The sequence below is a fragment of the Drosophila yakuba genome, chromosome 3R, assembly GCF_016746365.2.
Source record: "Drosophila yakuba strain Tai18E2 chromosome 3R, Prin_Dyak_Tai18E2_2.1, whole genome shotgun sequence".
NCBI classification, from domain to species: domain Eukaryota; kingdom Metazoa; phylum Arthropoda; class Insecta; order Diptera; family Drosophilidae; genus Drosophila; species Drosophila yakuba.
The window spans coordinates 8590872-8607795 of NC_052530.2; the positions used below are offsets into that span (position 1 = coordinate 8590872).

Sequence of the window (16924 nt, forward strand, 5' to 3'; positions counted from 1 at the left end):
ACTCTTTCACTGAAATATATTCGGTCCACGGGCTTGGGCTCAAATGACATTTGCAGTGGTCGAAACTGAGGCAAAACGTGACTGGCCGGCAAAGGAAACTCGATTAATGCTGCCTGAAAATGCAGTAAGAACATGTGCGGGAAAAGCTAGCGTAGTTTTTTCCCGGTCCGATGCAGCTCTCAAGTCAGCTTACCTGCCCATCAGCTCTTTGGCATTTCCGTTTAATTCGCCTTTGCACTCGCTTTAATTGCAGTTAATGTAAATGAATGAATATTCCATTAAATGTCAACTTGGGGAGTGGGATACCCGGTATCCCCGGAGCACCAGCAACAGGCAGCCAGAGACTTTAAGCTGCGAAAATGGAAATTGATTTTCCGGCTTCGCCTTATCAACGCAACACGTAACTCGTAAAGCGTGGCGCAGGGGTTTGAGGATATTGAATTCGCCTCGCCGACCAGGATTTACATAAAATATGCGATCTTTATTTACAAAGGAGCCTCCGAACTCCCTACTCAATGGCATCATCTTTGACCGGCGTGCCTTTCGGGTTGTCCAGGAGCAGGGCCTCGTTATGATGCCTCACGTTGTAATGGAAGAAGAAGGACTTGCTGTACTCGAAGGTGGAGATCATGATGGCGCAGGCAGGGGCCACCTTCAGAAGCCTGGGTCCGCATCCTGCGAAGAGTCCCCTCACGCCGTGCATCCTGTAAATGCCCGTCAGTCTGCTGAACGTCGACTTCTTTCCGAAATCCCTCGCCGGCGAGTCCGTAAAGATGACCCTTTCTCCAAACTCAATCTGCTCGTGCGTCTTGACCACGTCGAACGGAGTGGTCACAATGGCCGCCACTGTTCCCGCCAGCACACCTGCCAGGAAACTCAGACTGAACGAGGGCTGTGAGCTCTGGCCAAGATTCTGCTTCAGGCTTTCGTAGATGGGCCAGTAAATCCCCGAAAAAGGAACGTCCCTGAGGATCGTGGGCCGCAGGCCCCTCCACAAGCCCCAAACCCCCTGCAGAGCCACCACACTCCGGACGAACTGCAGCATCTGTGCGTAGGTCTGCCGCTGGGCTTGCATCTTGGTTCTCACCAGCTCGATAGGACTCACCACCGTAACTGCACAAATGCGGGCAGTCACCCCGGACATCATGGGTACCACCGACGGTAGAGTTCTCTTGGTATCCCTGGAGGTAGGGAAAAGTTTTAAGCCTTTAAAATTTGTTATCTTTAGATTATATTACGTTTGCGTAAGAGGTAAATAAACGTAGAAGCATTCTGCTTCAAATATGTGTACTGATAAACATTAATTTAGCTGTTTTTCGTTTTAAATAACACAATGCAACGAAAAATAAAAACGAGTTACTTAACTCTGAAGCTTATTTGTTATCTAGAGCTAAAACTTCTTTAAAGTTTATTGAAACTAAATGCTTATTCCTGCGCTTTTGCTAGCTACTTAAATATTCGCCACGGAAAAGTGTTTGATGAGCGATTCATCAACAAAACTACTTGTACTTATAGGAAATTAATTAATTAATTATAACTGTATATAATAATAGTTTTATGGACTTTCAAATATCTATATCAAATATCTAAATATATTTGTATAACGTACCAGTTTTCAAGTTGCCGGGGCTCCAGAGTATTGCTATAGTGGCGCTCGTACATGTGGAGGTATCTCGCCTTGAACTGCTCATAAGCCACGAAGTAGATTATGGTGGAGGGCAGGGCGGAGACGAGGGTGGGACCCAGGCCGGACCACAGAGCGGCCACTCCTTCGTGCCGGCTGATCTTCATCAGAGCATCCCAGGAGCTGGAGAACTGTGGTCTTGGCCTCAGGCTGGCCAGCTCGGGGCCATTGGGTCCACTTGCAAAGAGATGGTCCATCAGCCCGTTCGAGTAGAAGAAGCACTTGTGGGCCGGCGACTGCTGCGACTGCATGCGGGTCTTAATCACATCCAGGGGCGTCATGAAGCAGGCCGTGATCATGGCCCCCGTGCAGGCGGAGATCACCTGTTGAAGCGGCCGGATTCGGAAGCGCGGATCGCTCAGCAGTTTTCGGTGAGCCGAATTCGAATTCGTCGCACGGTCGATGGCGTCATTTTCCCGCGGGCTTCTTACGGGCCTTAGGTTGCTGCCGCCGGAGGTACCACTACTTCCACCTGTTCCACCCGCTCCACCTGAGCCGCCACCGCCTCCACCTGAGCCGCCACCGCCTCCACCGCCGCTAAAGGATCTAGGGCGGGGTCCACGACTCATCGAAATCTCCGATTCAGCTGGATTCGCCTCCGCACTGGATGCGCCAGAGTCTTCCTTCGACATGGCTGCCGTCTCCGTCTCCGGTGTGCTAGAACAGTTGAGGGAGAGTCGATCCGGTTTCCAAAAGCATTAGTAAATTTACATTTATGAATTTCACATTGCTTGGTGCCAAAAGAAATTTCCTAGAAACGTGACGTTTAGAATGGCAACTCTACAGAGGAAGAAATAGAGTTGGTACACTCTTGCCAAAGAGAAAGGATAACTTAATTCTTATGTTTACTATAGTTATAGAAGGCTACATCGTGCATTTGCATTGGTCTTTTGAAAAAATAAAATAGGGCTTAGGTAATTGGTTGATTGATGTCAAAAAATTGTCAAGTAAATAAAAAGTGGATATCAAATTCTTTCATCAAATTGTAAAGGGTTTTTTTTCTTTAACCCGAATAGTCCATGGCGGATTTTGATTGATCTCGAAAAATTAGACTACGTTTACACGTGATGGGCAATCTAAACGTCGGCATTGTTATTGTTTTTATTCAATTATTCGCGGCGAATAAAGTTTTTCATTCACTCCGCTTCGTTTTTGGTGATTATAAACTCCACTCCGAAAATTCCTCTTTATTTATATGATTTGCCATTCCATCGTTAGCCCTTCCCGCCACGCTGCTGCCAAAGCAATTAAAATACTTTTGCACCGACGTGAGATAAAAAACTCATTCATTCCGGAATTGTTATCGCTCCTGCTTTACTTTATTTTTGGCAATTAACATGCAGTACTCTCAATGCTGATGGCATTCGCACCGACTGTATCCGTACTTCCGCCCTCGAATTTCCCGTCTCCGGGAAGCGCCAGCGAGCTCCAAGGGAGGCGGAGTGTTCATTATGCCAAAGGGGTTCCACTCTGCATGGGAGTTTGCATCCCACATCGACCGCACCTCAAGTCATCCCGCTTCACATCTGAAAATGTGTCAAAGGTTTGAAGTACTTGAATCGGGTTCGTGGGTTTCGGATTGCTGCTGGATCGATTTTGGATCTCCACTTGAAACATTTCAAAGAAAGATGAATTATAAATATTTAACCGATGAATATGAACCCGTTAATTAATTGAAAACATCTAATGTACTTATATGTCCGTTTAATTTAATTTAAATTATTTTTATGTTTATTGCCACCCAATTTTTTGTCAGACTAATATTTGTAAAAGCGGGCTTTAAATGTATGTATGTATACCAAGTTTTTGTTTTTGTGCTAACTTCAAACAAACAACTTTTTTTTTAGTGTATGACTACCCACAAACCAAGTTGACTGTTGGCAGAAAAATAATTGACATCCAAATGATGACACTATATGGATTCTTGTATGCATCTGACACATGTGCCACCACGTGTCGTCAGTTTTTTCGCACTTAAATCAAGGCACGGCGAAAAATAATTATTCTATGGTTGCGGAAAACAACAAAAAATATTTTGATTAGATTTTTCACTAAAGACTTACAAGCTTTACATTTTATTAGAATTATCTATTTATGAAAGAAAACTTTTTTGGTAGGGACAAGGGTATATGAGCTCCCTAGGTACCTTTGTTATAATTATACCCCTAACTCGTACCAATAAGCACACATAATTTGTCAATAAGTATGTCATAGGTAGAACGTAGCATTAGGATCGCAGCCATTTTAATCTGGCCAAGTCCGTCTTTCCGTTGATTAATTTGTATAAAAGTAGGGGTCTCGGGAACTATTAGGGCTAGAATGCTCATGAAAGTTTTCTTCAAAATATTACCACGTGCACCTTAGCTAACATCTATCGAATCACCAAAGGGTCATGGGTGCAATCCCAAAAGCAGGACTATTTCTTTATGTTTTTTATTCTTATCTCTCTGGCACTTTTCTTGCTTTAAACTTAATTTGGGTTTTCTTGAGTGGGTTGAGTTGTTTTCCAAATCCTTTCTTGTTTTTACCAAGGCCAAGCCTAGGAGAACAACAACATCAACATAGAGACCTTGGAAGAACACGTTGTAGCGCTCATGAAAAACACGAGAAAATACTTGCCGAGGAAAAATGAGGGATGCTAAAGAAGGGGGAGGTGGCCAGAATGCTACTCTGATATGATTTCGTTGCTAGACAAGTTCTGTAAAAGGTCACGACAAAAAATGGAGTGAGTAAACAGCAATAAATGAAACTCACGACAAAATATCATTATACAAAACATTTCTTATGACCAAATCTTCTCAGTGGAGTTATGTGTAGTCCTTCTTCACTGAAATGACATTTCACATTTTCGTTTTATTATTAGCCATGTTAAAGAATCTAATTATTTTATAAATGAAGATCCTAATATACAGACATATTTTCAAATAATATGGATTTAAATCCTGAATACCCTTTGAAAGCGTATATAGTAGTGTAAATAGGTGGCCAAAGGAGGGTGCGTAGGCAGCCTGAGGTAAGTCTCGAACGAAGTATGCCCACATGCACATGACATACTAACTAGCGCTGCTTTGCATCACCTACACGTCCTCCCGCGTCCAAGTTCCCTTCCGGAATCCCATTCGCCTGCGTGACAACGTACCCGTCATCAAATCACACGCAGACATTGTCTTACAGTTATGACTGGCGTTGCTATTTGGAATTCGACACGTACGCGAGCATCCCGGGACACGTAGAACGGTGTAATCCCGGGAAGGGCTGTTTCAGGGGGGTGGGCGTCTTGTGGGTGGTCTTGGGGGAGTTCGCGGGGCAGCTTGTGCCGGTGTCGATTTTGACACGTTGCCTGTGTGTGGGAACTGGTAATTGTGGTGTAAAACTGTAGAATAACAGCACTTAGCTGGCTGCTAATACGAGCACGTGTCTGCTTTGTTGCACAACACGGCGTATGCGCAATGCTCATTCATTGTGGAAACAGGGCTATCCACAATAAAAAGTGTGCGCCCAATAAGAACCCAATTGAGTCGAACTCGATATGCTTTCAATTTGTCATTAGCATACTCGATTAATTACGAATTTCTGCTGTTAATCAAATTCTCCTGCAAATGACTAGTCGGTTGGAATTAGAGAAACATTTGCCCATGTTATTATCTACATGCTGTATCTGCTCCAAACAGATAATAATTTTAATCAGCTTAGGGGTGGGCGTTTTCGATTAACTGCTGCCAGCTCATATGCATATTTTTATTTAATTAAAGTCGAGAGTAAACAGCAAAGGAATGTTGACAGGCGCCGGTGGAAAACGATTGAAGGGACTTCGACGGGTGGATTCGACATATGGCGAGCCCAGGAAAATTCACAGACCCAAAAGTCACAAAGGCCAAAAAGGAAAAAGGGAAAGCGAGGGCAAGGCAAGGAGAAAATGTGGCACGCGGCATTCACCGCACAATTCCATTACGTAAAGCAAACATCAGATGGCGTTGGCTGCGAGGCATGATTGCGTTTGGTGCTTCTTGCGGCTCCACATCGCCCCTTTCCTTGTGGGCGTGGCGCCAGTAAAGGCAACATATTGAATATTGATGCGCATCGATTTCGACTTGAAAGCGGGAAAGTTCAAGCAAGCAAACCACACACGCATTCACTCACTTTGTTTATAATAAAAACATTTGCACTTTCTTGCAGTCACGCATTGAATGGCATTTACACTATTCAGCGTGGTAATGGTCGGATTTAAAAATTAAATTGTCTACTAAGGTGTCGAATGTAGCATATGGATGTATGTATGTATAGTCGGCATACTTATAACACATTATAATAGATTAACCCGACAATGTTTGTACACGTTTCTTGAAGGATAGGGTACACGTGGACGTACATGGTCCCGAACCGTACAACGTTTTTAAACCCGTTATTCGTAGTGTAAAAAGGTATAGATTCATTGAAAAGTTTGTAACAGGTACATAAAGTATATATATTTCTGATCAGGATGAATAGCCGAGTCGATCTGGCCAAGTCCGTCTGTCCGAATGAACGTCGAGACCTCAGTAAAGCTAGAAAGTTAGAAACAAACCGCCAATAACTGTCAGTGTTAAAATTTTTCCTTCGCACTTCTACTAGCTGAGTAACGGGTGTCTGATAGTCGGGGAACTCGATAATAGCGTTCTCTCTTGTTGGAAATGGTTTTTAATAGGACACTCATTTCATATACCTACGTACTTTTTGTTTATAAAGATTTTGTGTATGTATTCAAATCCCCAAGCTTCCGCATCCACAAATTTATGATTTAAACAACCTTTCAGTATCTTGAATAGATATTTTTTTACACAAGCCACAGCTTTCATGAAGAGATAACTCGATTCCGGTCGAACTTTTGACAGCAGAGTGTAAGTGCACTCAGCGCAGTTAACTGGCTGCGGAGTCTGGGAAGCAATTTGTGAACGCTCGTCGAGCATTTAAAACAATTGGTGCCAAACAATTACGCGGAGGGTGCTTTTCAGAGGGAAAGGAGCGCGTTGCGTGAAAGGAAGCCAAAGACTTCCTCGCCAAATTAGCGACAAATGTGTGGCGGCGGGCTGAGAGGGCGTGGCAAGGGTTGGCGGGCGGGCGGGACTACGACCCAAATTGCAAATTGCAACAAACTTGAACCAAAGTGGGGCAACGATGGCGACAACGAGCGCGACGATGGACGCTTTGTCTGCGTAAGTTCGTAATAAGCAAATTAAATGCCAAGGGAATGCGGCCCTGCAAAGTAGGCAACAATAAAAATCCAGCGGCTGCCAATGCGAACGGAATGACTTGGCGCATTAACACCCCGATGACGCCACATGCCACATGCCGCCAGCAGCCACCAGCCACATGCAACCGAAGCGCAATCTCATGGGCGTTAATTGCCAACGAATGCATAATGTTGGCGAGGGGAAGGGGCAGTGGGAAGCGGAAAACGGGAAATGGGCGTGGGGGCTTGGGAAAGTTCTACGGGCATGCTTGAGTGGTCCACACGAAACGATTTTCAGTAGCACTGATGGCAAAGGTTTCTGCAATAACACCAATTACATAATTACACTTATTAATAGCCTTACAGCCTTTAATTATTTGACGATTTTATTGTTGTTATAGGTATTATTTTATTTTTTGATGTTATTATAGGTGCAAGTGATCAAAGACCTAAAATGCGACTGCATCTGCACTCTTTTCAAAAGAATATAGTATTGTTGATTTCTAAAATTTAACTTTAATTTTTTTTTATTTTACTACTGCGTTTTGTCTTCTGTTTTTATTTTCGTAGCATTAAGTATGAATTTTTTAAAGATGCAATAAGAAATTTGTAATTTTGGGAAAACTCAGATTAGGGAAGTATTTTGTCCACTGAAGCTGGACCAAGTCACGTTCTACAAAGCTTTCTGCGCTCTTCTACACTTTTATTTACTTTTAAAGGAGCTTATGCGCAGTTTCCCTTCAGCCCTTACAGAGTTTTTCCTTGTAATTGCAGTTTTGCTTTCGCTTTCCTAGGGAAATATTTACGATAGAGCAGAAGCGAGAACTAAAATATGAAAGCAACAGAAGTCATAAAAAATATATAAATAAAATGCGCTCCTCCATAAATCGCATACGTGAGAGTGCCCATGTGGGCGTTAGTTTTTGTGCGAGGGGATTTTTGGTTCGTGCGTGCTGACTTGCCAAACATCCTGGCATCCTGGCAGAGCAGCAGCCATCAGATCCTGGCTGAAATTTACAAATTTAATAAAGGAAAGAATATGATAGATGTTAATGCAAATGGGTCCTTGTCTACATTTGAGCGCCGTGCAGTGTGTTTCCGCGGATAGAATGGCTGTTGTGATATGCTCACAGTTTTATTTATTTAAATTTGTTTCTGATATGCAAAACAGACCGGGGAGACAAGCTATAAGTACCAGTTAATCGTGTAAAAAAAAATTTTACAATTCAAAGCGCATTAACATATTTTAGCATGCTTGGAGCGAATTGGTTTCGGCCTTTTGCACTTGACCAATTTAAATCAATTGCTGAATATTATTTTATGGCGCCAAAATTTCACGTCCCATTGAACTTTGGACCACAGAACAAACAAATAAACAATGGATAGGATTAATTAAAAAAAATAAGTTGTACCACAGGGCGCTGGCAAAAAATGTGTTTAATTAAATATTTATATTATTATTATGTTGCCCCATACTAGACGATTTCGGTTTACTTGCGAATTTATATTCATTGAGGTTTTCGATGCGAATAATTTGCATTTAACACATGCGCACAGTCTACAAGCTCGACCACAAAATTACATTTAATTCTCGCAGCACAAAATTATCAGCCAGCAAATCCGTTTATGCACTTGATGTCCTTAATGACTTTTGTTGTCCATATTTCTGTGGCTGTTTTCAGTTGTCTAGTCGCCCAATACTATTAATTAAACATTTTCCGTTGGTATAGAAAATTGCATTTCAGATCTCATTCACCCAAAGTGGAATTCAAACGCATGCAAATGTTTGCCAGAAAATTATTTCCCAATATTAAATTAGATATTTTGCGTGTCATGCATGTAAATTACCACGACCAGAAACACGACATCCACTTTTTTTTTTGCTTATTTTCACTGTTTTAAAACTTACCAGGCATAACCAATTTTCGCAAAGCCAGGCCCGAATGACTTCCATTCAATTTGATTGTTTAGAGCAAAATTTCTACGCCTGATGGCCACAAAGCTATAATAATTGCTGGGCTTTAAATGATTTACCAATGCTCACCAGACACGCAATTGTGTAATTTGGCACCTGTTAAATTATTAAAATGTTCATTATAAAGTCAAACAGGCGACATGAATGAAAAAGTAAGGAAATAACAAAACATAATTTGCATATGTGTTTATTTGCAGTCGCTGTTTTTGTTTCAGTTCGCATGCAATTGGGAATTTGCATTGTGTGCAATGCTTAACCAGCTTATTGTTCAAGGCTATTGATTTGAAGACCAGTTGCTTTGCGGGCATTGGAATTGCACATTTAATAAATAATCGCACACAACAATAACAAGCATTAATTAGTCATTAGGCACTTTACGATGTGAACGGAAAAAATCGTGTAGAACATACGCATTATATTAGACATGTCGCTCTCAATTAGTTTCAATTAAAGAAGATTAAATATGTACGCAGTAATCCGTTCTGTATCCAATTTCAGTTTAAGCCGATAAAGTATTTTGTTTTTGCCCATGGCCTTCCTGTCATAACTTTGCGTTTGCCTCCCCCCAGTTCCCCTACTCATCGTTCTTTGCGGCCTTTTTCAGTTAACCGGGAACTAGGGGAAAGTCCCCGAACAGTAAATCAAATCAGAGACCAGAACGCCATAGTAGTATTTATGCATGAAAGGCTTCCCGTCTCCGAAAAGGCTCCCCTTTCCCCTAGTACTTGTCCCACAATTTTCGTTATTTACGATTCGCCCGCCCCTGCATATTTGACTTTAATATACTCTCGAGTTACTCTAATTTGTGGTTGTCAGCAAATTTTGGACAACAGCACTGCCGGCAAAATCTGCTTGGGAAATTTAATTTTTCTTATTTCTGTTTTGCGTTTTGCTTGTGGCTGTGTAGCCTGGGAACTTTGATTTGTTAGACTAAACTATTCGGCTTTTGCGGCTTTCCATGTTAGGTTATGAATTATTAAAACTGGGGAAACCAAAGGAGGTATGGGATAAATGTACTAAATTGATTCAACTACTCAATATTTAATGGGGTATAAGTGTTTTTAACAATCGTAAAAGTGATTATGGGAGGACAGCTGTTTCCGTTTCCTTGTCAATGTTCTTTGCAGAAATTCCATTACACGCATATCAAGCAAACAAACTTCCATTTAGCACTTTGCAACTGGCCACAAAAGTTGGGTTGAGTTTATTCAATTCAAGTACCATTTTAAACACTTCGCACTTCACCGACACAACTGAAAGACTGCGCACAAGGAATTTCTTCCTGCGAAAGAAAACACCAACGATACATGGGCCACAGAACAAACTTGAGCAGAGAAGCAGAAAGGCGACAGAGAAAAATTGCGGAATACTGGCCACAGCAATCTGATGGACTGATATGGAAAGCTGTGGAAAACCAGCAGCATGTTTTTTCTTGAGCAGAAAACAAATGTCAACACATTCTACAGCACGTCAGGTTGTCCAAGCGGTTATTATCGCAATTTATGTTCTCCTATGGTCAAACAGAAAAGATGAAATCTTTTACGCAGGACTCTTGTGCTGCCCAATTAGTTCTCTTCGACAGGGTATTTTCTTAAAACTAAGGGAATCTTTTGCCAACCAAATTATTACTTACCTGTGCTCGCACAATGCGAGGCCATAGGCCATAGGAAATCCGAAAGGAAAACTAGGAACAATTCATGGGTCAAGCAATATAATTACGAATTTTTAAGAGCGCTCCGGGGGGAAAACATTTCTGTTAGCCCTGTTTATGGCGGAGATTTTCAATTTCCCCAAAGTTCAGAGCAAACTTTATGCGAAACCTGCACAAGAAGCAAGAACAACTTGGAGAATGAGTCATTTGCATAAGGGGCCCACGCAGAAACGACACAATAACTCAATTCGCAGCACAAGAGCAGAAAAAGAAAATCAAATGTGCCACAAAGGGAATAAGGCATAAAATCCAACGCAGAAACTTTTCTGCCCAGGCAGTAAATCCTGCAGGATATGGCCCTTAGCTTAGCAACACAACGCACAACTATTGCTCCGCCTCGAGGGGAGCGACAACTTTGATGTCCTGGCCGAGGACAGATCCCAGTTTTAGGCAAGTGGAGAAGAGTTAACAACTATGCCCAAAACGCCAAATATTTGAAATATGTGTAGCAACGAAAATGTTGACGTTTGAACTGATTTCCAGGCGGTCTCCACAGTTCAGACCCCATTTCTCCGCTGAGAGTGCTCCTCTACTAAACACTCGGAAAAAGTCTTTACCCCGAAAAATGTGCTTCTAAGTAATACATATACATTTAAATTAAAATAAATAAACAGTTATACCAAATTACAGAAAGAGTGCAAAGAGGAGCACTTTCCTTTAAACAAATTTTGTTATATAAAAGAAAGTCAAAATGTATGTTTGGTGCATATTCTTTTACACAAAATATGACAAATCATATCGTCAAATAGTGAAACAAGTTTTGGTAGATTATTGCTTCTTACCTCGAAATTTTGAAAACTTAAAGATAAACGCTGCAAATTTTTACGAGTGATTTGGCTGGCAAAATGTTGTGGCAAATTAAGTTGGCGGCAGTGCGAAATGGCGTGGCCCGGAGAGTATTGGCAACAAAATTCAGGGAGAAAACAGAAGTCAAACATAAAAGAGGAGCAGACATGTTTGTAAGTAGCTTTTGTTTGGTAAATTGGCGGCAGCAATAGTTGACACAAGTTTTGGTGAGCGAGTGGCAAAATTCGAGGCATTGTTATTGGCAATTTCAGCAGACATTTTTGCTGTCGGTTGTCATGGGAATATATACAAAACCAGCCGCATAAAAATTGCTTTCATCTCTTGAATTCACTATATTTTCCAGTTTGTGCACATGTGCGGATGCTAGTTTATGATAAATGTTTTAAGTTTTTTCTTTATCTTATAATACTTGATATTGGGATTTTGGACATTAACCAAACCTTTTCTTGAGTCCCGTGTTTTTTAGCTTAAATTATGGGTAATTACAACTTTAATTGTCCTTAGCCTACGTTTTTATTCTAATTGTAAAAGAATTATATTAAATACTGTGGCTAATTTCGATTGATTGGCTACTAAAGAACCTACTGTTAAGCCCATTAAACATTTTCTGTAATTTTTTAAAATATTTTTGCTATTTGCTCTTTTATCATCACTTGTATTTGTATAAGCTGATTATATTAAAAAAATTCATATACATAATTACGAGTCATCTTCTTTTGTTCTATATACAAACGATCAAGCTAATCGCCTTCCAACTATATTATAAAAACGTACAACTGTTTTAGGCAATCCAATTAAATTTGACGTTAAATCTAATACCTTCTTAGTATTTTACTCGGTAAAATTGGAGAAAACGGAAACTGTGAAATGTTCCTGGTAATCAATTTCAAATAACTTGTTAAAGCGACCTAGCTATGCACTATTCTCTAGGAAATTAGTTTCCCTTATGGGAACTGCTGCTTATATCGATACGGCGAACCTTTGCCGCAATCTCCAGGGAAACCTCCACTGCAATTTTCTTAACTAATTTACGCCGGCAGAAACTTTGCTCGCACAAAGCCAGAAGGCTAGCAGTCAGTCGAGCTCTAACCACGGGCAGTGCCGCCAAGTCAAAGATAAACTTTACACCAAAATGTATTATTAAATTTACGCAGACCCCGTAAAATTTCAGACCAGAGGAAACCGGAGATATGGGATCCGGACAAATACTGGAGGGGGGCTTGGCAGGCAGCTGTCTGTCGCCGCATTGCGGGCACGGCGGGAAGTCCTGAAGGATTCTTGGCAGCCGCTCCCTGGAGTTTCTATATATTGGTTGTAATACTTCTGCCGTGAGCTGGCAGGAACTGCTGCAGCTCGGTGCGTACGGTTCCAGTGGACGAGGAGGAGGAGGAGTCCGTGGTCGAGGCATAGGATGCCGACGAGCCCGATGATATTGTGGAATCGGTTCGCTGCTGGCATCCCAAAGGATTTGCGGTGTTGTCAGTTGCCGTTCTTGCTTGCAAATCCTTTCCGGAAGCCTGCCGCTGCAGTTGAGGAATGCGGCTTGTTGTGGCCATTCCCGTTGCTCCAAGCGATTCCCCAGCTGGTCCTCCTGGCGGGACTCCTGCTTGGGACAGAGACTCCGCCGGCTTTGTGGGTCTGGGAATGAGCGAGTTCCTCGAGGGCGATTTCATGGGCTGCGCGTATAAATCGCCATTGGGCGCCGCCCAGCTGGAACTTCCTTGACTGGGCCTAATCGCGTAGATGCACTCGGTCCGCTCGCCTCCCTGAGGGGGCGTGGTTTCGTGGGCCGGCGGTACGGATTCGAAGGATTGAAAGGATCCGCTGAGAGCCGTCATTGCCGGAGAGTCCGGCATTCTCTTCACTCGCTTAAGACTGGAGGCGGGTGATTTGGGCACAATAGGACCCACAATGAGAGTGTTCTGTGAGATTTGGGGCACCTTGAGGTCCTCGTCTTCGCCTCCACAATCCTTAGCCACTTGGAGTGGCGAAGTGGTTATGTTGCTGCTATCCCTCCGCCTCCTGCCAAGAGTGTTGCTAATGGTTCGCGGCGGCGGCAAAGGAGCGTTGAAATTCTGTGGCGGCAGGGAATTTCTCTTATAGCTGCTGTTAATTAAATCCTGTTCTGTGGGCAGGACCTTGGGGTAATTACGCTGGCGCAAAAGCTCCAATTGCTGAGCAGCCGTCAAAGGTATAATCTCCAGACCATCGGAGTCGTCTCTACTCGTCACATTGATATCCACATCGTCGGCATGAACAAAGCTGGTAACCTGCTCATCAGCAGCCAGGATCATGTCCACAGGATCCGAATGGGAATGGTTGTGGTTCCTCAGGGGATATTGCTGTTGCAGGATGTCTTCACTCGGTTCGGTTAGGGCCGAATGTTGTCTCTGCAGGAGCATCTCATAGTGCTGCGGCTCGTGCATGTGCTGGGGGATGAGTAGAGCTGCGTCGGCCACCTCTATGTCCTGGCATATGATCAGCCTGCCATCGGATAAAATCGGTTGTGGAGGTGGAGTGGCCGTGTTGAAGCTACCCGATTTCGGAGCTTCCTGACTGGACATCCACTCACAGACTTTAGTATGGGTGTCTACTGTAGAGCAACTCAGCGATCTCTGGCCTGTCTTGATGGCCTCATATGTATTTGATTTCCTTGTCATCTCCAGAACGAAGCTTTCATCTCCGTCACGGGACTTGCTGCACCTCTTCAGTTCCTCATCGTTGGCTCCATCGTAGCTGAGGATGGTGCCGCCCAGTTTAGGTGCCGGGTATGGTAGGGCCTTGGCCCTTCGACGGCGCTGTCGCAACAAAAAGGTTCCGTAAATCAGGAGATTGAGAACTATTATAATGGTAATTAGGGCGATCAGTAGTTGCATCGTGGCCTCGGATTTGGCCACTGTTTCAGGAGGCGGCTGATGCTGATCCTCCCCGCTCTCCAGTGGGTTTTTGGAGGTCACCAGGTCCTCGAAATCCCTACCACCCTGCATCTTGTGCACATGACCGAAGGTGGGAGGAGCATTGTACATATTTTCCGCCGCTGTTTCGGTGGATTCGCCACTCTGTGTTGGTCCAACTAGACTGGGTTCCTGGAGGAGCAGCTTTAATGTCCTCACAGGGTCCTCCGCTCCGTGGTCCCTCGGCCCGTACTTGCTCATGTGACCGGTAATCACTTCTTGACCCGGCTTCTGGAGCTGTTCCTGGATGGCCGCTATCTGGTTGAGTTCGTCCGGGAGCTCTTTGTTCCAGAAATTCATATAAATCTGGCGGTACTTGTAGCCCACCGTTGGCGGAATGCCTAGATAAAAAATGGGAAATGAAAAAAAAAGAAAATTGGTTTTATTTAATCGCTTTATTTCCCAAAAGCGTATAGAGGTTCCAATATCTAATGACATGCTCCTACCAATATTGAGGTATGCCTGAGCCCTCCTGTTGAATTCCGGCCAATCCAGGTCATAGCGATCCCACTCCAGGGCGTGTGAGTTGAGGAAGATGCCCTTCCATGGTGCCTTTGGATTTCTGGAAAAGCATCATAGCAACGAATGAGAATATCTGCCAACGGATATGTTATCGTCTGGTTCACATTTGAGTCCCCACTTTTCCAGAAAAGAATCCCATTTTATAGACATAATCCGGCCATTCATTTGCTCATTTAAATGATATGGTTATGGCCAATAACCACACTCGCCGGCAGCCGAATGCCAAAACGCCCTGCTAACGATCTCTGATTTCAGCTCTGATTGCCGCACCCATTTCCATTTTTTGCCCGGCCTTTATTTTTATCCCTGAGCGGTGGCCACTTCAACTAATAATATTTGCATGTGCCGCCACCCAATCCGGCTGCTGTAGAATAATAATAAAAGCGGCAGTAAAAATTCTATTCATTTCGCTGTCCGAGCGTTGCAGATTGCAAAACGTGCCGTATTCGAAGGCAAAGCCAAAGCCAATGCCAAACCAGAGCCACTAGTCGTTGCCATTCCAGAACTCATGAATATCCCACACTGCATCCGCATCCGCATTTGCATGCAGATCTGTGACTCTTCGTGTTGATGTTGATGGCCCTCCCAGCTTTATACTTCCCAGCCTTGCAGTACCGCAAACTCCCCAGCTAACTTTCTCCAAATGCACTTTGCACATCCGCTTTGTGGACCGAAAGTCCAGCAGGCAGTACTCACCCGGTCTTTACGAAATTCGTCCAATATGCCATTACCGCCTCGGAAAGCAGCTTTTCCTGCACCGTGTAGTTGCCGCTGGGAAAGGGACCTGCGGCGGCCAAAGGAGCCCCGAAGATAAACGCCAATTCCTCGCCCATAATGCTATGCGGTAGCTGTAAGTGAAATAGTATATATATCCAGTTCAGCAGTGTCAGTAAATCAAGCCGGTGGTGAAATACTCTAAAACGCAGGCCATTAAAGAGGGTTGTGGGCCTATGGTTATAAATTATAAAGCATTACAGTAGAATTTTCAGCCTAATGATTTGCTTTCAAAACTAAAGGAACCTCATATTCGTATGGCTTGGATGAATTTGCCAGTTTTCCAAAATGAAATGAATTTTCCCCTTTAGCTTTAAGTCAGTATAAGTAAGAGGAGTAACTGTTTCTTTATTTTAAATACAGAGCGAACATTTAGATTTACGGAAGGAAATCTTCTAATGTATCCGACCTTCATCACTTAGGGTATACTACCCGGCAAAATGAACTGCGGTCAGAAAGTCGGTGGGTGACTAGGAGATCGGTGTGAAATGTTTTCAGCAGTATTTTAACGGCTCTTTTCGGCCATTGTGACCAACCGGCATCAATCTTCTTAGACGGCCTGCATAAATATTTAGCTAGCCGAAGACAGGGGCGAAAACCAGGACGAGGACGACGGCGAGGACAAGGATGAGGACAGGACAAGACCGCCGGAGGCAGTCGCTGAATGTAAGTAGGTAATAAAGCCAAGTTTTTATTGTTACCATGAAAAATGTAACAAAGTCACAAAGCATTGCTGTCTGAGCACATCAAAATGCCACTGTCCCGGAGCTGCTGACTGTTCTTTTCGGTTTGACACTCGGACGATGTCCTCTGCGCCGCCGAAATCTTTTATGGCATTTATGAATGATGATTTTCGCTTTTGATTCAGATTTTCATTTTGCAATTGTATGAGCATGAGGATGAAACAGGCGAACGGAATTCAATATTGCTTCTCCGTGGCAAGGCTTAGTCTAATTTTTTTGTAGAGAGTTCTGTGGTGAATATACACAGTTCAATGGCCCTATGAAGAAATCAAAGCGATTCTTTAAGGTTTTTCCACGATTCAAATCGATTCAGCACTCTAACAAGGCGAATGTTTATTTTACGGCTAACATTTTGATGCCATGCCAGGAAGTGGACAATGGACAAGGGAATATTTTCACATCAATCAAATTGAGTGCCTGCGAACACTAATATTATTCGTATATTTTTGCGTTTGGCGAAAAGTATATTTGTTATGGCGCTCATTTTATCCAAATGCTTATACTGCATAAAATCTAAAAATTTTAATTAAATACTTCCGTTTAAA

General features: G+C 43.1%; 2 protein-coding genes across 6 annotated transcripts in view; both read right to left on the reverse strand.

Moving 5' to 3' along the window:
• Window positions 1-460: 460 nt before the first annotated feature.
• On the reverse strand, window positions 461-2587 carry LOC6539850 (solute carrier family 25 member 40). Its single transcript, XM_002086696.4, has 2 exons — window positions 1610-2587; window positions 461-1181 (listed from the first exon to the last, which is right to left on the reverse strand). Exons 1-2 carry the CDS (start codon window positions 2314-2316, stop codon window positions 509-511), a joined length of 1380 nt encoding a protein of 459 aa, XP_002086732.3. The 5' UTR covers window positions 2317-2587; the 3' UTR covers window positions 461-508.
• Window positions 2588-11703: 9116 nt separating this feature from the next.
• The window catches only part of LOC6536023, a 37881-nt gene continuing 32660 nt past the window's right edge, over window positions 11704-16924 (reverse strand). For all 5 annotated transcript variants that reach the window (XM_039375034.2, XM_039375033.2, XM_039375032.2 and 2 more), the window contains 3 exons: window positions 15559-15710; window positions 14787-14902; window positions 11704-14681 (listed from right to left, as the gene is read on the reverse strand). In XM_039375034.2, the coding sequence (XP_039230968.1) occupies window positions 12688-14681; window positions 14787-14902; window positions 15559-15710 (2262 nt within the window). In that variant the 3' untranslated portion in view covers window positions 11704-12687. The remainder of the gene's footprint in view (window positions 14682-14786; window positions 14903-15558; window positions 15711-16924) is intronic.

Excerpts from the sequence above, each read along its gene's own strand:
- LOC6539850 (XM_002086696.4), bottom strand. The coding sequence starts at position 2,316 with ATGTCGAAGGAAGACTCTGGCGCATCCAGTGCGGAGGCGAATCCAGCT. Across the intron at positions 1,182-1,609 it reads CCCCGGCAACTTGAAAACTG|GGATACCAAGAGAACTCTAC; the intron begins GTACGTTATACA and ends CCCTACCTCCAG.